General features: G+C 43.0%; 1 protein-coding gene across 2 annotated transcripts; it reads left to right on the top strand.

The window, feature by feature from the left end:
* Positions 1-7,156: 7,156 nt before the first annotated feature.
* Positions 7,157-24,539, top strand: krt222 (keratin 222). Of its 2 annotated transcripts, XM_084567726.1 has the most exons (10): positions 7,157-7,886; positions 8,124-8,327; positions 11,181-11,263; positions 12,145-12,298; positions 14,134-14,418; positions 16,892-17,017; positions 17,229-17,449; positions 19,771-19,991; positions 20,078-20,180; positions 22,384-24,539. In XM_084567726.1, the coding sequence occupies exons 2-10, from the start codon at positions 8,130-8,132 to the stop codon at positions 22,595-22,597; spliced, it is 1,605 nt and encodes a 534-aa protein (XP_084423852.1). In that variant the 5' UTR covers positions 7,157-7,886; positions 8,124-8,129; the 3' UTR covers positions 22,598-24,539. The 2 variants fall into 2 exon arrangements, with proteins under 2 accessions (XP_084423852.1, XP_084423851.1); XM_084567725.1 differs by lacking the exon at positions 7,157-7,886 and having other exon boundaries at positions 8,026-8,327.
* Positions 24,540-24,609: the final 70 nt, after the last annotated feature.

Here is a 24,609-nt window from a genome sequence, read left to right as displayed (position 1 = left end):
GTCCTGTGTGTGCTGGCTCATGTGGTTACTCCTCTGTTTAGTTATTTTGAACGGCCTCTGGATAAACTTTACATGCAGCATACAAACATGATACAAACAAGAGCCCATGATACTTAGAGGTGGTGCATGTTACATGAGAGATTGGAACAGACAGAGCTTCCACTCAAAGTATTCACTGTAGAAAAGTTAAACTTGCCGTGGTGGGAAAAAGATGAACTTCGGTGAGGTTAACTCATGCCCCCAGAAGACTTACTGTGCACTCTGTCTGCGGCCTGCGCAAACGGTCTCTGTCAACCTGTACACAGCTCTGACTTGTTGGGCCGTTTGAATTATTTGCCCAACCTTATTTTGAATGACAGCTAAGCGTGACACTCCTAGTGTAATTGTTTTGTCAGAAACAAGTACGGCATAACCCTGAAGTGCTTTGCAAAACGTCAAACAGATTACGAGGAGGATAATAGTTTTTCAGGGACTGTTGCCCTTTAGGTTGTAAATCTTTCTGCCTAATTTATCTTTTCATGTCTTTGCTCACGCAGCTGCTTCGTTTTTCTGTTGATTCTTAGTACTGTGGTCAATTATTATTAATGGCAAGTGGAATGGCATAAAACAGCTTTTACAATGGAAGCTGATGATACACAGATACCTAATCATTTTCTACCTACTTTCCCAGACACTCATGAGGAGCCGCCCTGCCAGTTTCATGCATGAGTGACGAAACATTTTAGCTGTGTCCTATCTGACTACTTTCTCTATATGGGTGTAAAGATCCCTAAGAGGGTGTTTATGCCATGTTTATGGTTTGTCTTCCACTTTGCAAGCTGTGATACGCGTGGAATGTGTGTCTAATAGTCTTAGGCATAACTATCTCCCCCCACTGGTATGATCAGAATTAAATTCTAAGGCGTGTGGTGGTTGATTGACAGATTCTAAAGGTGCAGTTGAAATGTGCTCATTCTGGTTCTGGTACTGTCTGAACTGAGATCACCCTGGCAGTAAAGTAAAGTAATTGTGCAGCTCAGGTACAAATGACTGTTGTTGTTTTTTTTAGGTCATTTTAGTGCAGGAACCTTTCCACTGAGAGTTTCTGTGTGTCAAGACTGCAAGGTCTCCCACAGTCCAAATACCTGCATGCTGGGTTATCTGGTGATTCTAAATTGGATAGAATTTAGATAATTTTTTTTGTCTCATGGACTGGTGACCTGTCCAGGGTGCACCCAACCTCTCGCCCAATCCCAGCAGGGATAGTCTCAAACCTAACTGGCCAAGATGTGTTGGATTCAACCCAAAGGTGTCTGAGTCAAGTTCTTTCACATCATACCGGGAAACCCATCTCTTTCACTTTGTGCAAAGGGGCATGTTCAAACAGGAATAATTCTTGCAGCAAAGTTTGGCAGAACAATTATCTAAAATATTATTGTATGCCACAGAATTTGCTTTCCCCTTAACTGGAAATAAAGAGCCCTAGACCAAAATAACATACACCTACATATCACAAGACTGCCTTTAAGGGAATAGGTGTGTCGAGAGAAACCGACATTTGTTCGTCCAAAGGTTTATGTAAAAAGCCCTTCTTTTTTAGAAAATATTGAAATATAATAATTTTCAATATCGACTGGTGGGGACTGTAACAAGTAACAAGTAATGACATGTGAGGGGGGGGGGGGGGCTGCAGGCTATCCCAGCTGTCATCGGGTGAGAGGTGGGGTACACCCTGGACAGGTTGCCAGTCTATCACAGGGCTAACAGAAAGAGACAGACAACCATTCACACTCACACCTACAGCCAATTTAGAATCACCAGTCAACCAGTTAACAATCATTAGATTAGATTACTTTATTTATCCAGTGGGAAATTCGGTGTCCAGTAGCTTCATTGCACAGATATAAAGATATTTAAGTTATATAATAATATGAATATTTAATACTGTGTAAAAAATACACAGTATTGACAGCAATGACCAAAGTCCAGTTGTTTCCTCACAGGGATGCTCCACAACCTGTCCGTGGCGCAGGACAGAGACAGCAGCCTGTCACTGAACGAGCTTCTCTGCCTGACTATGGTGTCGTGTAGAGGGTGGTGGACATTGTTCATGATGGACCGGAGTTTGTTCAAGGTCCTTGCCTCTGCCACCGATGTCAGGGACTCCAGCTCTGCCCGGACCACAGAGCCCACCTTCTGTATCAGTCTGTCCAGCCGCGAGGTGCCCTTCTTCTTAGTGCTGCCTCCCCGGCACACCACAGTGTAGAAAAGGGCACTGGCAACGAAAGACACAGGGAGAACATGCAAACTCCAATTAATTGTCCTCAAAATTAAATTTGCTTAGTGATCAACACAATGTGTTTATTTCAGTTTATTTGGATGTGTTACTTCTTCATTGCATTGTAAAGAGGAGGTCAGGCTTCTGTTGCTTGAATATGATGTTAAAAACTCTTTTCTTTGCGCCTGTGAACTAGTCCCTGAAGTGTACACATAATATGTTAGTGTGTGCCTGAGTGGTTGTTACTTATCTTCTACTGCAAAATAGACTGGAGTGGTAGTAACTTGCACTGAGCCCTAAAAAAATATATATATATAAAAAAAATCTGTGAGAGTAAATATGACACTGCCTCTACACCAGACCTCTCTCAAAGACAGGAACTCCTCCTTTCATCCTCTGTTCTAAAGGCCTTGTAGAAATGTTTCTGTCAGCCATAATCCTGGGAATGTTTTCTTTAGAACGTACTGTATAAAAGCTCAAACAAGCACAAACAAAAGAGATGTGTTTGATCAAAAGTCTAATTGAAGAGTCACAAAACTCCCAATCTAGGATCCCAGCGGCTTTTGTCTGATGATTTAGCCTCCAGGGGCAATTTTTTGGGGCTTCAAGTGCAGTCAGTCAGATACTTCCTGTTCCATGTGTTGACGATTGTTCACAGTCTGACTAAGAACTTGAGATGCAAAAAAATGTAGCTGGATTTGAGAGGCAACATCCACTGCAACAGCTTTGTGTAAGTTATTTGTTTGGCAAATCCAATGTGTTAACTTGCTTGCCTACAGGGTATGGCAGGAATTTCCAGACTGTATACCTGCATGCAACTAAACTTCACTTAAACCCTTGTTCTTTACTTACAGATTCACATGAAGATACTGTATCTGTTTAAAGAGACAAAACAATGAATCTGACCCTTATTTTCTCCTTTTATACTTATGGTGCCATGGTTTTAACCGAACCGGACCAGACCAGAAGATGAGCAGCGTGTTTAAATCCTGAAAGACAGTCTCAGTCCCTGATCTTGTCAGATGCTCTATACCGCTGAGTGAAAAGTCCTCCACCCTGGTGCAGGCTGTTGAAATGTTCCTGCCCACTCTGCATCGTCTGCATGCCAAGACTTTCCTTATTGTAAGTATTGTCTGCACTGGCAGAAATTACACTCATCAGTGAAAAGTAGACTCTTTTCCTGAAGAGTTTCCAGGACCAGAGTGTATTGTCTCTGACTCTTGGATGGAGGAATAAGCAAACCTAACCTGCTGGCTTCAGTGTGGAGAGGGCTCCCACTTTCAAATTCCTCTGCCTTTAGACCCCTGAGTCCTCCTGCTCCTGCTCGGCCAACACCACAGCAGCAGTGAGGAAGGCTCAGCAGCGACTCCACTTCCTGAGGATACTCAGAAGGAACAAACTGGTGGAGCGGTTTGTTGACTGGAGTTGCTGCTGCAAACCTTCCACCATAGAGAATGTGCAGGCTTACCTGTACTTCATTTCTGTGTAGTACGATGGCTGCACAGCGGCTGACAATAAAATCTGCAGAGGGTCATAAGCCCAGCTAAAAAATACTGGCTCTCCTTCATCGTCCCTGGATGACATCGCCCTCTCTCGTTGCCTCTCTGGGACCAAGAATATCATCTGTGACCACCTCCATCTCATACGCCACCTGCTCAGCCTGCTGCCCTCTGAAAGGAGACAGAAGGGCATCAAAACCAGAACAAACAGACTAAAAAATAATTTTTCTTCTTACCTTTTCTTCATTCAGCAGTCATTGAGCGAGAGGCGGGGTACACCCTGGACAGGTCGCCAGTCTATCGCAGGGTTAACACAGAGAGACAGTCAACCATTCACACTCACAATCACACCTACGGTCAGTTTTGAATTAACCAATGAACCTAACGTGCATGTCTTTTGACTGTGGGAGGAGATATCCATTTTGCTGTATATGTGACTATACAATGAAAATAAAAGCTAAGTTTTGTCATCGTATCGTATCGTATCGTTCTGGGCCCCCTGCTGTGCTGCTGAAATGCCATGAACATTTAAATGAATTTATAGATGACAAGAAAGCAGCTTCAATATCATACCCATTAATAAACTTAAGCTGTGTCAGTATCTTTATCTTCTTGGTAAAAAGTAATGGTCTTACAAATGTAGCAACATCTAGACTGAAGAATTTTCACTGAATGTAACACTGAACTAGCAAAAAACAGAGCCTGAACACTGAAGCTCAGCATAACCCAAACATTAGAACTAGAAAAACTAGAAAAAGTGAACTGTAGAGTTGGCAGACTTTCTGTTTCTCATTACATTTGGCCCATTGTGAATGCAAAACTATTAGTGCACCTATTATAATGATTATTTTCAGTAGAAGCGTTCACAATGAGAACTTGTCAGGTATAAACAAGTCCAGAGCGTCTTAGACTGAATGGGGACTCTTACTGTACATTTACACGGCATGTAAAAACACATGAGACCTGCTTTAGCTGAACATAACCCCTACAGCAGAGTCTGGCAGAGAGCTTATCTGAACAATCCCTGTGTGGTTTTGGATTTAGGCCACAATAGCTTCCAACCCAGGTTTAAAGGGACTTGTATAAGGATATCATGTAAGGGCAAAAACCTGCTGGCATGAAGCTTGTTTGATAATTGTTAAGGAGTGGATCAAAGCTATTGTGTGTTTTTATAGCAGATGTTTCTTCTCTTTTTGACAGCTGGTAAAAAGGCCCCTTGCACAGAAAATGAGGGGTCACATGAGGAGGGATCAAAGAGTTCCTCAGCACCCACCCTCGAAAGGGAACAGAGGCGGAGGAATGTCAAGTCACAGAGGTCAGGTTCCTGAGACTGTTCAGTGTCAAACCCATAATCTTAGGCTACCGCTTGTTTTGTTGTTTCTTCTCTTTCTGGCACAGTCGACCACTGATGTCTCCACCTCTTCTCTTATTTGCCTAATCTGACAAACAAGTGAACACCTGCTTTATTACTCACGTCCAAGATTCCGTTCAAGCATTGCTGTAAATGTCGTGAGACAGCCTCTTCTTGGATCTTCGATGGAGCAACATGACATTCAGAAACAGGCTCGGTGGCATTCCCTGTTGCCGATTAGCAGAAATAATCCGTACCAGATTCTTACAACAGAGTTGCCTCCCACACCATTTTCCAGGATTTTTAACTGACTGTTAAAGGCCACCACCATCAAGGAGGCCGCCTTGCTGAGAAGGTGTAGGAGTGTGTCCTGGTTGGTCCGCATGTTGTGCGCATGTTCGCTATTCTCCCCCTGTTTCTTTATCTCTACACAACAACCATCCCTCTCTTTTCTGGCCGTAATGATGAATGATGAGCACAAGCTGTCAAGCAGTTCAGAAAGTCGGCTGGCTGCTTCCTCACGGAAAGAGTAAAAGTCTAGACAGAGACAATATTTGCACAACAGTCATAGCTGAAAGAAGTGCAGTTATCTGTATTAATAAGCCCCACATTCTGCCTCCAGCAAAGTATGCTTGTTGATCTAACAAATACTCAGATAAAGTATATGCAAATGAACAAAAGCGGCTCTTTGAAGCTGAGGAAGGCACTCAGAAATACAGCAGGTAAAGACAAAGCCAAAGTCTCCATCGAATTAGCTTCACATCCAGCTGTATAACTCACACATACATGAGCAATCTTTATTTTTTATCTAAACTTTTGTAATCAAACTAAATAGAAGAGGATTAGCACTGCTTATTATAATGTTAGCTAATGTTAGCAAAGTCAAAGATGCTATGCTGCCATTAAATGGGGTGTTACCATGTCAATGGTATTCACACCCTTTTATGTCGACGTTGTCAGAAATGTCTGAAGCTGCCTTCGAATGAAACTCCTGAGCTCGTTGTGACAACATGAGTAGTTGTGTACACAAAGTGTTTGGTATTCAAGTGGTAAGATCAGCCGCAAGTTGTGAGAACACTGTTGCCAGGCAACTGTTGGTGTCTAGAAACCACATAGGTTAACAGTAATCAGACATAATTAGAGGTTGTTGGGAATATCAACATTTACCTCTGACGTATTATGAAATTTCAAAGAAAATGATATAAATGGTATATTTACTTAACGTCTACTTTTCATCATTTCTAGAAACGTCACAGCTCATGAACTATGACGAACACGACCTCGTTTGAAGGCAGCAGGAGTTCACGACTTTCTATGTGCACAACTTCCCACGTTGTAACCACAAGTTCACGTAACACTCCATCTGGATTTCGGCATGGGGGAATTTTGTTGTTTGTTTTGATGAACGATAACGATAAGAGTCAAGGTCGCTGGCAAAATACAAAATCAGGAATGGATGAAGCTTTTACAGCTTTTATTGGACAATACATTTTTCTTACCTGATTATTCGCCTTAAGACATTTAAGAAAATTTGTAGCCTGGGGAACTATTCTGAATGACTATTATTTCACCAGCTGCCTATCACATTAGTGTTCAGATGATTTATTAGCTTGCCCTGGGAAGTCATCACACCAGCAATCTTCCAGCAATGATAAAGTGTTTTAACCACTTTGTGTTTTGACCGAAGCTATCTTTTAGCATGTAGCTTGTGATTCCCTCATTTGACCACAGGGGTCACTGTTCATCACATTGCAGACTCTAGATGCATGGACTAGTAGTTGATGCATGGTGTTGTTTTCTGTAGCTGGGGGGCCATACCAGGTTACCACAATTATTTTTATTTATTTATTTTTTTTATTTATTTTTTTTTTTTTGTAATAGTGGCTCACCCATCTGTTTCCACGTGGATCAGAGTTTGTGTCTTTATATATTCAGGACAATCTTTGTACCACACCTATAACCAAACACACCTTATGATAACAACTTGAATATTTTCATTATATTATTGAAGTCTACAATTATTCTGCACGGTCTGCCAGCAAGGCTGTAAAAGGTAGCTATGAAAATATATGGAAATTCTACATGCGCAGCTCTGTAGCTGTTATGCCATCTCTGTATCCAAGGAGACAGTAAAACCACGTTAAAATATTTTGAAAACGAAACCTTTGGTCCAGACAGTCAGACACAAACACTCTCTCAAACAGCCAAGACTGCCATTGAGCAAGAGTGACTCTGCACAAAGTAATGTCAGAGCAGAGTGTGTGCAGACACCGATTAATTACAGTACATGTAACCTCTCATTAAACGTCCACGCACTCAAACACTGTCCTGTCACTGTGTCTCCCTGAACATTCCCTCCACAGCTTGTGTTGCTGCCTGTTTGAAAGCAGCTCAGTAATCCTGGATCAGAGAGTACAAAAGGCCCCAGAGTGCTGGTGATGTAAGCACTGTGTCCAGTGCTTACCCCACTGCTCTCCCCTCTCCCACATGCTGTCTGGGGGGTGAGGTGGGACAGGGAGGAACATCCCTGTTGTGGATGATCCTGAAGACTGCACACTGACTCACAAATTGTGATTCCAGCAGCCCGTCTGCTTTGCCTCATGGGCCGCTTCTGATGACCCGGTCACACAGTGGGAAGGAGAAAGTGTTGACCAGCTCTGTGTAGAGGAATGTGGCTAAGCTGTGGGGAGTGGTGGATCGGCTCGCTGTGACCAGGAGAACAGACTGACTGACTGACTACATTTACTCTGGCTCATTCGTGGCAGCCACGTAGACTCAGGTGAGTATCACTGGGTAAACATTTACCTTGTAAACGCCTTTGGCAGCATGTGATCCCGAATGGGAGGCAGAGTCTGCGGTGGCGATTGTAACCTCATGTTTTTTTGTCAATGTGGTCTGTCAGTGGTGTACCAGCTGAATATTTCAGCACCAGCAGCTGTGCCATTTGACTGTAAGGAAATTTCACGGGCACGATATGTTCATGTGACTGTCAACATTTGGTTGTGCGCTCTTTCAGGTCTCCATGGACTTGCTGCAGGATTCCAGTCACACAATGGGGGATCTGAACGCCCGCTTGAGGGGCTTCTTGGAGCAGGTGAGCAGGCTGCAGGAGGCCAACTACCGGCTGGAAGCTCAGATAGCCGACTGGGGCGCCAGGAGCAGCTCTCGCTCCCAGGAGTGGTCCCAGCAGGAACAGACTGTCAAGGAGCTCCGTGCCCAGGTCAGATTTCCAACAATCAGGTGACGCACATTGCACAGCTGTTTGATTTAATGGTGATGAAGTATTATTTTCACGTCGCTTTATGATTATGCTCAGCACATGATCCATTACATCAGCCCAAGGCCATTTTGGCTGCCAGAGTGGAGAAGTGTATAATCAAACACAACCTATTGTGTAGTTTAGTGTTGATGACAGCTGCAACATGGTGCGTACTGCCTGAATAACATCTTGAATTAAAAGCCAGGGTACGTGTCTTAACTGCAGTGCTATAATCCTGGTTTAACACTGAATATAAAGACTGAGAATGCATGGAGGCTGGACGATATAAAACTTGTAAATTTCAGTTGTTAATTAATCACCTGTACATAGGTTCTGATCTGTAAATATTGTCCATATGCTGTAAAAACCATACTTATTTACCATAATATTTATGCCACGTGCACTTACTGCCTATTGCACTTCTGGTTATATGCTAAACTGCATTTCGTTGCTCTGTACATGTACATGTGTAATGACAATAAAGTTGAATCTAATCTAATCTAATCTAATAACTTTTGCTGGTTTGGGGCCGCAGACTCTACTTGAAATATAAAACCCACCTCAGAACAGAAACAGAAGGGAACTCCACATCTAAGGAGCGTGTTGCTGAGGATTGCAAAGTTATAGGTGTCATTGCGTCTGTGGTTGAGTCACAGAGAAGAATGACGAATGTCACACACGGAAAGAATGCGGAAATCTTTATTACGGGGCTCTCACATGACTTGACTTGATGGTTTTCAACTACTCCCTAGATTAAGTGTCACTTTCTGTATGAAGCGCATCAGTAGTTAGCAGTGACAGACATTTTAATTATATTCTTGTTTATCTTTGCATGCCATCTCAGTCGAAAGTTGGCACGTTTACGTACTCACAACAGCGTCCTTGTATTCTGTTGTGAAGGGAGCTTTGCTTTATAATACCTCGAAATGATGGATAATCGGTCTCTACGACAGGAGATCTCAGAGTTCAAGTCCCCGACACACTCGCCTCACACAGACTCAAAGAGTTGTAATGTGACGTCCACACAATGACTGTCTAATGGTGCGTGTGGTGTAAATGTTGTGGAATATTCCATGTTGTCTTTGGCTTTTCTTCAAAATGGGTGTGTCTCGAGTTGCACTCATAAGAAACAAAGGGAAACAGGGGTGTGTTAACGATTTCGTGTGTGATAAAATACTTGAGCCACCTTTTCATACTTAGAATCCTACACTGGAATTCGTGAATATGTTGGGCTTTGCGTTATTCACACAGCTTTTAAGCCTTAAACAGTGAGAATGAACCGCAGCTGGAAGGCACTGTAATGAAATTGTGGTAATTTTTTACACAAATCTTTGCACTCTGTTGGCTTCTTGAACTGTTGCGTGTATGTAAACACTGCATACAGGCTTAAGCACTGATTGGCTTTTTGAGCCTAGAGGAAAGAGATTCCCTGGGAAAAGCACCTCTGTAATATGACAAATAACGTTTAAAGCGAACTAGTTAAAGGTTTTAATGTTTTTTTATTACAAGTTAATGTTGTTTATTTGCATTAAAATGGTTATATGTTCTAATATTGTTTAATCAGCTTCATCCAGACCCAGATCTGCTCCTCTAACCACGGGTTCTTCAGCCAACCATAACTTCTTTTCAAAAAAACCGTAGCGTGCTTTTTATACAAAGTTGGTTTCGTGTGAGTTGATGACTTCGGTCCACCACGAGAAGTGAAAAATAATGGATGAAGACTGAACGAGTTTGGCTCAATGTGTGTAGCTTGTTTACAGAGAGACCTTCATGTGGAACGAATTTACTGTACCAGGACATTTTGTGTCTTACAACTCACAGGCAAATATTGACTTTTACTTTCTAATGCAGTACTAACAACAAAGAGTCTTGCAAAACCAGTTGTGGGATTTAAAAGATTGATCCTCATACAGGACTTGGGCTGATTCAAATCTCTGGCCGTAAACTTTATTTTATTTTATTTATGCAAAAAAATTTTATGCAACAAGAATTAACACAATTAAATTGTTTAGGCAGACTCTATGTGGTGATGGACAGAAGAATAACGGCAAGGTAGTCATGCACGTCATCTGAGCACCATGGAGTTCAATTTGTAGCTGTTTAGAATCCCGTATCAAGTCTGTTGTAAAAGATATCGACATGAAATAACTTTAAAGGATCAGTCAAAAGAGAGAAATGCTTTAATTGCTTAATGTCACATACGCCATTGCTCTGATTAGTTGTAGGACTATTCAATTGCACCAGAAGTCTTTTTTTTTTTCGGTATTGGTTGAAAAAGTTGTGTTACCAGAGTCATATTCAGATAAGAACTGAGTCTGGCTACATCAGGCTAAAATCGATTCCACATATTAGGGACCAACACAGCAAACGTACAGTCACCTTTAGTTGGAATTTGTGCGGGAAATGGAAAGAAGGCCGAGTGATAGAGTATGGGATTAAAGCCTAGAGGTATAAGTGGGGGCAAGGTAGTTTGTTTGCCTTTAATATATTGAACGTGACCCAAAATTTTACTGGAAGCCAGTGAAGAGATCCAAGAACTGGGGTGACGTCATGCTGAGTGTGTCATGGCCAACGCTTAGAGAGGACAGCAGTGTCTGACAGTTACTATTACAACACTGGTGCTTTTCCTAATGAATCAAGCATGATACAGTAATACAGGAAGAATGTACAAACCCTCTCATTAGAACAGACGTTAACAGGATGTCAGCTGGTGCTAATAACATTTAATATCCAAAATGAATGAAGACTTCTACGTTATAGCAGACTTCTTTTACTAATTTTTTTGTTGTTGTTGTTGTTGTTGTTTTTTGTCAGGTTGGTAAACTCCTGATGGAAAATGCCCACCTGGCATTACAGTCTGACAGCGTGAAGTCCAGAGCTGCTGCCATCCAGGCCAGGTCAGCTGTATTCGGCTGTGGTTTTCCTGATCCCCTTCCTCATCCGATACAGTCCAGGCTTTACAGATTAGTATATTAGCCGTAAGATCACGTCTCTTGAACGTATTAAACCCTTTGATCCACTGCATGTGGCTGCACACATATTTGCTCAGTTGCATTGTTGATACTCTCAACATTACACAAATGCTGGATTACTACTAAAATATCTCCATACGATGAGCCGTAGAGTGAGCTTGAAAGACTTCCTGTTGTCATCCTGCTGCAATGCATTTCCAGTCAGCTGTTATCTAACTCAGGTCAGTTCCCGCTCCTGTGAGCCAACCTGCATACAAATCCAGGCCGGGCTCTGTTGCCGCGTCGGCACTTTGTATAGATGCAGAGTGACACCAACCCCCCCCCCCCCCCCCCCCGCCAAACACCACCGATCCCCACCCACATGCACATACACAAACACACACACACTTCCCTCTGCTGTCAGCCATTAACCCCTGAAGGACAGTGGAGGCTGAAATACGTACCTGTTCCTTAAATAGATCCACAGACGTGTGTCCTGACCAGCAAAATGTGTCTGTTTCTGACACACTTAGCGTGATGTCAAGGTCTTTAATGCCCTGTTCTCTTTTTGTTAAGATATCTGCAACAAATTCCCTTGTAATGATGCTGGAACATGAGTATTAGATACTTCCCACCTGTTGTTGTAATCCCTGTTTACATCATCATGTTAAAGCCTGAGGAACATGTCAGTGCTTCAATAAAATTTTTTGTTTCATGTGACTTGAACACATGTTTTTTTTTCTGTATGATCCTGTACTGACTCTTTATTTATGTGACATTTGTCCGTGATTAATGCATTTTATTCATGTGTTGACATCCCATCCTAGGTGCAAGGCGGAGGAGAAGAACACTAAGCGTCTCGAGCAACAAGTGGCTCAGCTCAGGGAGTTAAAGAGGAAGGCAGACCAGAGCAGCATGTCCCTGCAGACAGACTTCCACCGCTCCATGACAGAGCTGCAGGAGATGCACGAGGAGTTTGAGGTTACTCACTGACCCCTTTTTTTCCACATTTTTACTGAGGCTTCCTTTTCTGTCTGCCTTTCTAATCGTACACGCACTGCCCCACGGTAAAATTGAGCCCCATTTGTAAACCATTCCTTGGTACAGGCATAAAAATTTAGTCCCTGTTATAAGTTTAAAAACAGCAGCAGGAACATTTCGGGCACCTGATAACCCAATAACTGTAAAACAAAGTAGAAGGGGAGGCAGGAGAGGCTAACATTATTAGACTCACTTAATCATTGTTTCCACAACGAGACTCCTGTTAGAGTTGGCCTCTCTTTTATCAGCATATTAGTCTGGTAACACGTCATTTTGGATTTCACTACGGGGCGTGTTTCAACAGACATCCTGGCGCTCAGATGGCGTGTATGGCTGTGTTGCTGTTACTCTCCTGTCCATCACCACATTAAGCTCATGCAAATATTTTGATTGGCACAGTAGATCTTTGCCAAAAGCACAATCACTTTCCAACCAAGGGAATCCAGACCAACTCTCTGCCATAAAACTGTTGTGGGAGGCTTCCAGGCTGACGCGTCAGGCCTCACAAAGAGACAACGATTTAGATGTGTGGTCTCTCTGTATGAATATGAAAGTGTAGAGCTGTTTGATTTCCAAACAAGCACAAATTTCAAGGAGTTTATATGAACATATATCTTTATACCCTTTTGTAAAAAGTATTTTTCTTACAGTTGTGATGAAAAGAGAAATTGTTTGGATGATACAGCGAAGCGGAACAGTTTACTAGCCATGCTAGCTCTATGGCTTCTTGGTTAATAATATTCTGTCCACCACTTAAGTCCAGACTGAAATATCTTATCATCTATTAAAAAAACTGCTAAAAAGATTTGTACTTTTTTTTAGCACCTGGATTCAGTAAAGAAATTAACGGTTCCAGGACTAAATTAAGAGCCAATACTTCACAGACCGTACAGTATTTCCATTGCCCTAAGCTGTATTTCTGTTCAGACAATTATTAAATGTTAGCGTGCTGGCACATACAGTAAGTAGTATAGGTACAGTTCAACTTCACACAGCTGTTTGCAGTGTGTGTTCTTCTAATGTATGGTTGGCTATGTTGAAAACATGTTGAAAACATGTTCTTCTAGTCACACGTCTGACCCAGTTCTGACCCGGTTTTAAGTGGTTTTAGAAAAAAACGAACAGAACAATTGGGTATAATATTCCTCTTTTAGATGCGTAATTGTGGGAATGTCTGTTATCACAGTTATTGTAGGATGGGAGTCATGAGTGTTCAAACCGCAAAGCAATAATCCCGTAATGACTGGGCGTGTATGTGTGTGTCTTGTATGTCTATATGTGAGAGGAGTCTTCCCAGCATCTTCTGAGTCCCTTCCTTTCTCGCCTACATCTCGTTGGTTTGTCATTTTGCTGACTAATATCAAGATTTTCCTGCACCCTCACACACACATGCTCATGTACAGACACGTGCTCGAGTTTGACGAAATAACTGATTTGTGATTCTTCTTGCTACTGCATTGCGTGGACTCACTCCCCCCCCCCATCACACACACACACACACACACACTTGTCTCCTATGTTTCTCCTTTGCGTTTATTCACCTATACCATCAAAGATTGTTTTAGGCCCACTCTTATCTCTCTCTTGTCTTGTTGTTCTCTTGTATTTCTTGCTGTCCTTCACTCCCTTTGTACCCTCTCTCTCCCTCTCTCCCTCTTCCTCCCTCTCTCTCGCTCTCTCTCTCTCTCCCCCTCTTCCTCCCTCTCCCTCTCTCTCTCTATCTATCTCTCTCTCCCTCCCTCCCCTTCGTGCTCCCTCTGGTTGGCTGTTTGCAGGCAGCCCGGGCTCTGCAGCTGCAGCGGGCCAGCTCCTGCGATGCTCTGTTAAAGACGGCCACAGCAGCAGCAGCAGGAGGGGAGGAGGAGGATGGCACAGGGATGGAGCTCACCCAGCTCCTCGACAGAATCAGAGCGCAGTGCGACCAGAGCAGACTTCCAGGTCCGGACGAGAGACACCTCGGCCTGGGCGCCGTCTCAAATCCACCCCCCGGCTCAGCCGGGCCTAGCCACTCTGGAGCTGGAGCAGCAGCATCCAGGGCACACAGAGGAGCTCTCAGTGAGGTACGCATCCACTCCTGCATGCTCATGTTTTTATTTCAGTGAGTGTCATCCTGGCTCTGTGCCAGCCAGACACACCCTCAAGATCAACTCCAGACTGTTCCAGATGTTTGCTTTCTGACTGTAGTTAAATGGTTGGTATGGTCTTTGTTCAGTGGACAGCTGCAGATGCACTGTGTCCCTCCCCTCTCTCTATGTGTATATGTGTACATGCCTTCTTGTAGTTTGTGTGTTCATTTGTGTGTCACTCTCTTCATCTAAAAACTGCTGCGGTCTGTTCTATTACAGCACTGTATACATGATGAATGACCCTCATTTTCATTAAGCATCTATGAGCCAAATTACAGCCTAAGCATTCTCATCCTTTATCTAATAACAGCAGTGTTGCTCTATTTTTAAGTTCCTTCTGTAGTTTTGTCCTCCTTCCTTTTGGTGTGATGAGGAAAAAAAAAACGCAGTCTGGATGCATTTTTTTTTTATTCCGCTGCGCCTCAGAATAATGACTTTGGTCTGACAGCGACAATAAAGTCCAGCTGACGAGAGCTGTAAGCCACCAACGTGATTAATCACAGCAGGTTTCGGGAAATGCTGTTGTTTCTCTCTGTCTCGCTAAATGCTGCAGTCATAAGCATGAAGGATGTCCATAATAATGAGAGATGACATTAAAATAGTGCTCTCATGTCCCATGTGTTGCATGTGGAATATTAGCACGCAGTCAGCTGGATGTCATCACGTCAGAATATCACAGAGGGAAATCATGCGCCTCGTGGGATGAGGTTGCATTGCTCACGTCATGAAGTGACAAAGCTGGAGGGCAGATTACAGTAAAGTACAAGACATACATCGTCCCTTTCTGTGACATTAAAGCCTTTTTAGGATTAAAGACGTCATGTGTCGTTGTAAACAAACAAAGCTTGCATTTGGAGTTTTTGTGAGTTGAATGAGTTGTACTGAATGTATTTCGATGCCTCAAAGCTGGAAAACCGGGAGTGTCGATAATGTTTGCAAGCTTGAGGACGCCTGCCTTTTGTTGCACTTTGCTACATGGCTATAGCCAGTAACACGTGCCACAATTTCACCTCTGTCCTCTTTCAGAGAAGAAACTATAAATCGGTAACAATGTGCAGCAGGTACAAATTGTTAGAATGCACTTATGTACAACTGAGCATTTCCATTTGATGCTAATAGTTTTTACTAAACAGAATCTACCTACCAACTAAATTTACTTGTTCCATTGCAGATAAAGGTTTTATAATCACTGAGAAAGGTATCATCCATTGAGATAAATTAAATATTAGTCTGGGTGACCCAGTGGTGCAGTGGTTAGCACTGATGCCTCACAGTGGGTTCAAATCCAGGCCAACTGGGCCTTTCTGTGTGGAGTTTGCATGTTCTCCCTGTGTCTGCGTGGGTTTTCTCCGGCTTCCTCCCACTGTTCAAAGACATGCCCATTAGGTTCATTAGCGATTCTAAATTGGCCGTTGTGGTGTGCATGTGAGTGTGAATGGTTGTCTGTCTCTCTGTGTTAGCCCTGTGATACACTGGCGACCTGTCCAGGGTGTACCCCTCCTCTCGCCCGATGATAGCTGGGATAGGTTCCAGCTCCCCCGCGACCCTTCACAGGACTGACTGAATAAATGAATAAATATTAGTCTATAAAGCTACAACAACAACAAACCACAAGATTAAAACACCTACGTCCAAATCCAGCAATTTTCTAACTGACGCCAACTTTACTAATCCTTTTGTACATTTATATCTCCATAAATTGTGATTGCTGAGCTTTAACTTATACTGAAGAAATGAATCCAAATACTTCCTCTGGCTGAGATAACACATGGAATGGTAATCTTCTTCGGTAGTCATATAATTACACACTTGTGGATGCAGGCCCGAATGTTCTTATCAGTTAAGAACATTTGAACGGATACATGAGCCGTTGGACATGAAAATAGCTTGCATAACTTGAGTTTTCTTTTGTTTTTACTGTCAAAATGTTGTCATAACTGTGCTGAGACAACTTCACTGCTTCAGCGCATTTGAGGGTGTGAGACGCCTGACAGCTGTGCAGTGTGTCGGTGTAGCTTGTACAGCTGTACATACAAGCAGGCCTGTGTGTCTGTTCCGCTGTCTGTTTGCCTAAAGTGAAGCGAACACGACCAACAGCACCACAAGTGTCTGCTCCTCCTGAATGTCTGACTATGTGCCAATGGGGGAAAAAAACACTTACTTAAAGGTGTGTGGTAGTAAAAGAGACGGTTGTACATTCCTTTCTGTTTTGTTTTCACAGTTCAGACACGAATTCAAATAAACACAGGTGGTACACATTTACATGTGATGTAAAAACATTGTCACATAAGACTGGAGAGGAGTGTTTGTTCACGGGAGAGTGATTGTGTTTTTTTATGCTGAGATGGAGGTAGTCGTGGTGGTTTTGGGGTCTCTTTCAATATCCGGTGCCCCTCTCTTCATGCAGGAGGAGGCAGCGTGGGCACAGGTGAGCCTCGGCGGCGCTGCCCTAAGGGAGGCACGGGCTGAGCTAGCTGAGGCCAGGAAGCAGTGGCACTCCCTGCAGGTGGAGATCGAGACTCTACATGCCTTGGTAAGAAAACACATGTAGGATTAATTTCGCCAGCAGAGGTCCTTCTTTGGACAAAACAGGCTGACCAGACCAAGCTAACCAATCCAACTGACTTTGTTGATGGTAGGCCAATAAAGGACAATATTCATGATTTTCACACTGTTAGTGTGGAATTACTAAAAGAAACGTGAAAAGAACTGTGCAGCCCTAACCCTTGCCTCCCGGTGTCCAGGAGAAAGGCCTGGAGACCTCCCTGCAGCACACCCAGCGGCTGTACTCCAGCCAGCTGCAGGATCTGTCCCAGGTGATCGCCGGGCTGGAGGGCGAGCTGGATCAGGTGAGGAGCGGACTGGTCACGCAGCGTCAGCGTCACAGCCAGCTGCTCAACACCAAGATGAGGCTGGAGCGAGAGATCGCCACGTACCGCCGCCTGCTGGAGCGGGAAGAGGGAAGGTGAGGGCAACCTTAGAGGAACCAGGATGTAATCATTCATAGGGAATTTTGTGGTTTTCTTGTTCTTCCTGGTTTGCAAGTTTTCTACTTAATTGTAAAACGATTCGTTAAACAAATGATAAAATGAAACGTCTGAAAAGTCTAATCATTATAAAAAATAAATAAATCATTATATTTTATACATGCTTGACTGACAGGACTCAAACCCAATCCTCAGCACTTAAACAGGATTTCTTAATCGATGTTTCTCTGAACACTGGCTGTCAAACAGCTTGTTTTATATAACTGGTATTTTCAGTTTTGTCAAAGCCATCCATTATACTATGGATTATGTAAACTCTTTCTGAATAGAATATGAAAATCCACGATAATTAGATGAGATGACAGAAACCAGACATCAGTTGTCTGGTCTCTTTATTTCTACCAGGATCTTTTATTAGGGAATATTCCACTATTTAACCCTTCAGGTGTTATGGCGCCGTCTAAGACATTTGGTGCATCAGCCATATAAGTATAATTTTATAGCTTCAAGAATGGAATCTGGTTTTAATGGCTCTTGATGAGGTTATGGCTGAAGTGCTGGCTTTGATTTCACTCATTTCTTTAGATTGACTGATGTCACTAAAGGAAGGAGAGATGGGATCTGGAATGTGCATGGTTTATTCATATTTGACAAGAGTGGCAGCTGAAGGAGTAGAAGAAAAAGAGGACAGAGCATCCTCACATAAAACTGTAAAGGTATCCTGCAAGCCAGACTAACTCCCCAGCCTACAATTTTTTGTGGCAGGAAGCTGCTCTGGGGCGCTCAGTTGGGAACTGATAATGCTCCGACAAAGATCTGCCAGGCCAATGAAAACGTTTTGGCGGGTGTTATGTGGTGACGGACAGGAGAGTAACAGTGACGTAGTCATACACGTCGTCTTGGCACCATGGAGTTGTATCAGGATACCATAAAGGATTCTGAGAGGGCTAAATCTAGGTATTAGACACAAACGATTATTTGGAAGACACCTTGCAAATGTGTTTTATGTCATCTTTTAAACCTTCAAAGTCGTGTTCAGGATGGGAATGGAATATTCATATATACTGTATTTGTGGTTGGCAGAGTCTTCATTGTAAAGAAGACTCTGAAGTTATGGCATTTCTAGAGGTTCATTTGAGATAAATGCTAACTCCAGCATGCTAACATGCTCATAGTGACATGTGAACACGATATGTTACTTTACATTGCCATCAAATGAGGTTGTGTTTATCGTGTACACAAGAACAGTCCACATGGATATATAGCAGGAAACTAAGCTAAAACCAAGGCAACTGGATTTCTTGGATAAACCACGACCTGGATGACTAAGAATCTTTACAGACATAATAACATAATGTATATGAGCAGCACCACCTTCAAAGTGGTGCCGCCACCAAAGTTGGTGGCCGTAGAATGGTTAAAAGGTACTACTGGCTTTGTGGTTACAACATTATAACCACAATGTGGCTCAGTAGAGCGGGTTGTCCCGCGGGTTGTCCACAAACCAGAGGGTTAGCGGTTCGATCCCCGGAATGTGCCACATGCCGAAGTGTCCTTGAGCAAGACACTGAACCCCCAGTTGCTCCCAGTGCGTGGCACTGGTGTGTGAATGTGTGTGTGCTTGTTTGAGCGAATGGGTAGATGTGTCTATGACTGTAAAGCGCTTTGAGTACCAATAGGTAGAAAAGCGCTATATAAAAGCAAGGCCATTTACCATTTACCATAAATCATATACACAACTTGAGAACTTGGGCCTTATCAAAAACAACCACAAGACGTCGCTGTTCACATGAACTCTTCTTGTGAACATGGTAAATATGACCTCATTTGAAAGCAGCATAAATGTACTACAGTTTAGTCGTATAGACTTTTCATTTTATAACATGTGCATGACAAATGTCGATAAGCCCAGTAGCCTCATCCTTTAACTATGCCTTTACATTTCCCTACCTGGTTGTTAGCTTGGTAAACTGTTAGCTTTGGTTGTTTCTAGACAAAAACAGTTGCCCCGGAGCGGTGTTCTCTCAAAGAACTTTGTGTACTTGACTTTCCAAGTCGTAACCATGAAATTACAGGTTCTGTTTGAAGGTAGCAATGGTGTGTCAGCACGCTTACACTTACTAATTAACATTAAACATAGGACGGATGAGGCTGGAGACGTCATTAGTTGCGCAGGTATTTGGTCATAAACCTGTAAATGGGATTGTCTTTACAATGTTCACCAGAGAGTCATCATGTACTCCTGTAGGCACTCATAAATCAGGAGCATTACACATTTACTATTCTGTACGGCGTGCAGGTACATGGGTCGTAATGTGCAGCACTTGGGTCTGCGGCCCTGGAGGTCTTCCATGGAGGAGCCGAAGGAAAACGGGCTGGAGAACGGCTTCAGTGAAACTGCTGTGACGCCGGATGAACCCAAGTCAGAGCCCCTGCCCGAAATACCCCCACTCCTCCCTGCAGACAATGGGATAAAGAAGAGTATACTGTACAGGCAGCAAAGTCTTGTGATACTCACAGGTACTGTGACACACACCTGCGTGCACATTACAGTCTTATTACAGTCATCTCTTGTGAAATAATTTGTCAATAATGTCTTCTCGCAGAGCCAGAGCAAGATAAAGACTTGCCAATCTCCACTGTGAAGACTCAGGAGATTCTTCAGGGCAACGTTGTACGCGAAAGTGCAGAGGGTCACGGCACTATCGAGTAAGTATTGATTTTTTTGAGCCCCCCTCTGACCTGCAGTCAGCACCTCTGCTTCTGTCTGAAATGTTGGCATTTTCTTGTAGCAAGCACTAATTGCATCACTTCAGAGCACACCGTTTTACATTACCCAGATAAACACTGTTGGGGACTACAAAATAACATAGTTTCTTGTTTGCTAAGTCTCCTCAAGATGTAGTACTTTTCAGCTACAACTGCTTGAGTTTATATTGACTCATTGGTTCACAACAATACAACACTGTGTCCTCCCCTCCCAGGCGACGTCTGGTTCAGCAGACAAGCCGTACCCTCAATTATCTTTATGCATCCAACAAGTTACAAGGAGTCACACATCGAGATGGCCTTGCAGGTTCCCATGAGTAATTCATGCATGGGAATTTTCCTCCTCTAATGGTCTGTGTTTGATGTAGAGGAACCCGCCTTGTGTGCGGTCTACAGGGTGTGGCACCTTGTTATTATTTGAAGAGACATGGGTGGAATTCTTTGTTCCACAGTGATCAGGTTTTACCAGCCTCAGCCACAAAAGCCACACTCGCTTGTATAATGTCCTCAGTTGCACAGTCACGTTCATCGTTCTGCCTGTGTGTCGTTGTTCCACTAAGAAAGACAGTTTTCTAAAATTTCACAAATATGAATACTGATGCCATTTCACATTAGTTGTGGTGTGATGATGAGGTATGTTTGGAAGCGTCTCTTTTGTAGTCAGACCAGGCCTTAGGATAGTTCCCTCTATAAGCACAATGAGTTCAGACACGAAGGAGCAGAATACTTTCTTTTGTATCTTTTAAAGCAACTCCCGTAGCCAGGTCACTAAAATCATTTGTCATCTATAATACTCGATAATTCTTTAATGAGAGCAGATTAATGCAAGCAACAAAAGAGGAGTGATATCAGGCGATGGATGATACTCAAGATAAATATGCTGTAAACTAAAGGAGAAGTTCACCAAAGTTTAAGAGGTTTTTTTTCCGCTCTTTAAGCTAAAACTGACACAAGGTTCCCCACCTACACTCTCTTAAAAATGAGCATAACAAAAAAACAGGAGGGAGTAGCACCCCCTTTCTGATCCAGATACAGCTATTAAACACTAGGGACAGTCTGACTTTTAGTGACACCAAGGTGACATGATTATTAGGACACCATCCAGTGTGGGTGGATGACACTCTGACACCAGACGAATGGGTGAAGGTGAGAGGAGGATCAGGGGAGGAGTTAGGAAGCCAGCACCGATACAGGCAACACACGCACAGGCAACACACGCACAACACTCTTGGCTGTAAGACACTGATACTGCAGTTATACTTTAAGTCTCCAGTTAACATACTGAAGCTCCCAGCAGCATGAACAAGTTTAGGCACCTCCTTAATTAACCCAAGGAAATTTATTAATTTACAGAGGCCAGTGGAGGGATGAAAGGGGAGTTGGTCAGTGAGGTGGTCAAGGGGATAGGATTGGAAGGTGATAGGGATGGGATGAAAAGAATTGAAGCAATGTGATGAGTGGGGTCAAGGTACAGGACGAGAGGGGTTGAAGGGATAGAATGAGGCATCGAATGGGATGAAAAGGGTTGAAGAGATGGGACAAAAAAGGTCTAAGGGATGGGATGAGAAGGGTTGAAGGGATAGGGAAGAGGGATGGGAAAGATAAGATGAAAGCAGTTGAGAGGACCAGGTGTCAAGGATCGCAGAGATAGATTGAGAGGGTAGAAGGCATGGGTTGAAGGTTTAGGGTGAGGGGTGCAAAAGGATGGAATGAGAAGTTCAAGGGATGAGATGAATGGGGCCAAGAGATACGATGAGAGGGGTCGAATGAATGGGATGAAGAAGGTTGGAGAGATGGGATGAAAAGGGTCTAAGGGATGGAATGAGGATCGAAGTGATAGGGTGGAGGTGTCATTGGGATGGGATGAGGAGGGTTGATGGGATAGGGTGAGGGGTGCGAAAGGATAGAACGTAAGGATAGTGAAGGGATGAAGGGTGAAAGATGATCTTCAGTTGTGGCGGAACCCCTGGAGGGATACTCGGGGTTGACCAAATCATTGCTCAACGTAAGAAATGATTTATGTACAGAATAGCAGAACAGAGACCCATGACCCATTTGTTGGATTCTTCTATTGTCAAAATAGTTCCTGTACAAGATTACATTATCACTTTCTATTGCTGCTACGTCCAACCTGTCTCACCAGGACGGAGAAGATTGACAAGGTGATAAAGCAGTGGGAGGGCTCCTTCTTCAGAGGGAATCCCAAGCTGCGGAAGAAGTCCGTGTCTCTGCGTTTCGACCTGCACATGGCCGCGGCAGACGAGGGGTGTGCCCAGACCAAACAGGACAGCCTTCCCGACGTGGAGGTGCGTCTCATCATGAAGAGGTCTCGCAGCATCCCGTCCATCACACAGTAATGGCTCTGCGGTCGTTTGGCCCGAGTTGACGCCGGTTCGCAGCTATTTGTGGTAACACTGCTGATTCAGACGTAACCCCAATCTCACTGACATCGAAGGATATAACTGTCCATTTCCATCTTGCTTAGTATGAATTTCAAATGCCGCATTAACTGAACTTTGCACCAGAGCTGACGACTGGAACGGAGATTTCTCGTATCTCGACTCTGGCAGGATGAGCTTCACCCATCAGGCTTTTGTGGTGGCCATTTTTCTAGTGTCAGAAAGACTTACGTTCATGACATTACAGAGGATAATAATTTAGTATATAAATCACATTTCTGCGTTATCAGTCTAGATGAAGAAAAAGGTGTGATTATCCCAGTAAGACTTGGATGAGAGAGGTTATAATAAATCTGATTAACACTTGAGGCAGGAGTGCACAGATACATGCAGAGCAGATAAACATAAGGTGCTGTGAACTATCTAAGAGTGGATTTTATTTTGGTAGGTTTTCTGGAAGGGGCTGTATGAAAATGATTAGGATTCTTTTCTGTAATAATTCAACAATATCTTTCCAGTTATCACTATCCAATAGCAGCAATAGTGTAGGTGTGACTTGCAGGCAAAGTGAGAATACTCTTGTCCAGAAGATATATAAAACATTTCAGTATAAATAACAATATTTATTATTATAATATAATATATAATGGATTCAACTGGAAGGCACAGCCTTAAAGTTCCAAGGGAGGGTGCAGAGCGTGATTCATTTGATGAAGAGGAGGCCGCCTGGTGCTACAGGGAATAAAAGGGATGTTGCATTTGTTTTGCCTAATTTCTGTGGCATAAAATTAGTTGCGGTCGAGTATTTTTAGGTTCAACAAGTTCAGTAGCATCTGTGTCATAGAATTATTAGTTTACATTTTTGTCATTTACATATTTCACGGAAGTGGAAGTAAAGCGGGGAAAGTTTGCTGCAGATAACACTCCAGCCAGGTGACAAAGATTTTGAGACTTGTTTGTCTCTTCTCCACAGAGCCCCAGGTTGATTATTTAGTTGTCACAGTTTTGCAGCGGTTGTTAGCTGAATTAAAGTATATTTTCCAATGCAAATAATAATAATAAAAAATCTTAACGGGTTAAAGGCAAAAATTATTTTTACCATTTTACCACTGCTGCATTATATTATTTATTGTGAGAACGGTCTAAAAACGTGTTTTTAAAAAAGGCAAGCAAAATGTTTACCCCCTCTTCCCAGTGATTTTCATACAGTCCCTAAATGCTTTGCACTGCACACACGTACCGCACTTAGAAGAACATCATCAGCACTGAAAGATATCCAGAGTTTGGGCACTTTGAGGGTCTTTTGTCACTGCAGTTAATTCTCTGTGTGGAGAAAACAAAAGATATCCTGCGACTCTGATAACTGATAATGTAGGCTTCATCTGACAGTGCTCACTGTGACCTAAACAGCAGTGAGGCTTTTAACACTCACCGTGTGTGTCTCAGAGAATTTGGATTCCCTGTCTTAACCAGAGGAGGGCAGCATTTGTAAATAGTTAACACCGCAGTGTATCTGACGCTCGACTCGGGTTGTGTAACACATGCTACCGGTTACACCGTAGAAGCAGGGTTTTTATGCTTAGTTTTGAGTTGGCACCAAAGAAAATGACAAATGGACCCTTGTGCATTGCATTTGGGTCCCTCAAAACATGTTGAGAATATTTAAATATATTATCTATGCAGTTCTGTGCTTGATTTTGCTTTGCCTCATGGAGCACAGTCTTCATTTTGAGAGCTCTGTATCTTCCGAATGAAGCGTTATGCTTTTATCTAAAAAGAAAAAAAAAAAGATCATTTAAAATAAAACAAAAAAGAAATATGTCCACAATGATGTGTTTCCTGTCAAATGCTTACCGTCCAAAACTATTTACTATTTTAGAAGACACAAACAAGCTAGTCAACCACAGTGTGTTTCCATGACAGCTTTGGTGGTGAGGCAAAGGTAAAAGTCTGTCTTTTAACACTTTCAT

The sequence above is a fragment of the Chelon labrosus genome, assembly GCF_963514085.1.
Source record: "Chelon labrosus genome assembly, chromosome: 2".
NCBI lineage: Eukaryota > Metazoa > Chordata > Actinopteri > Mugiliformes > Mugilidae > Chelon > Chelon labrosus.
Note: the sequence above shows the minus strand (reverse complement) of the source record. Positions and strands in the feature narration are given on the sequence as shown.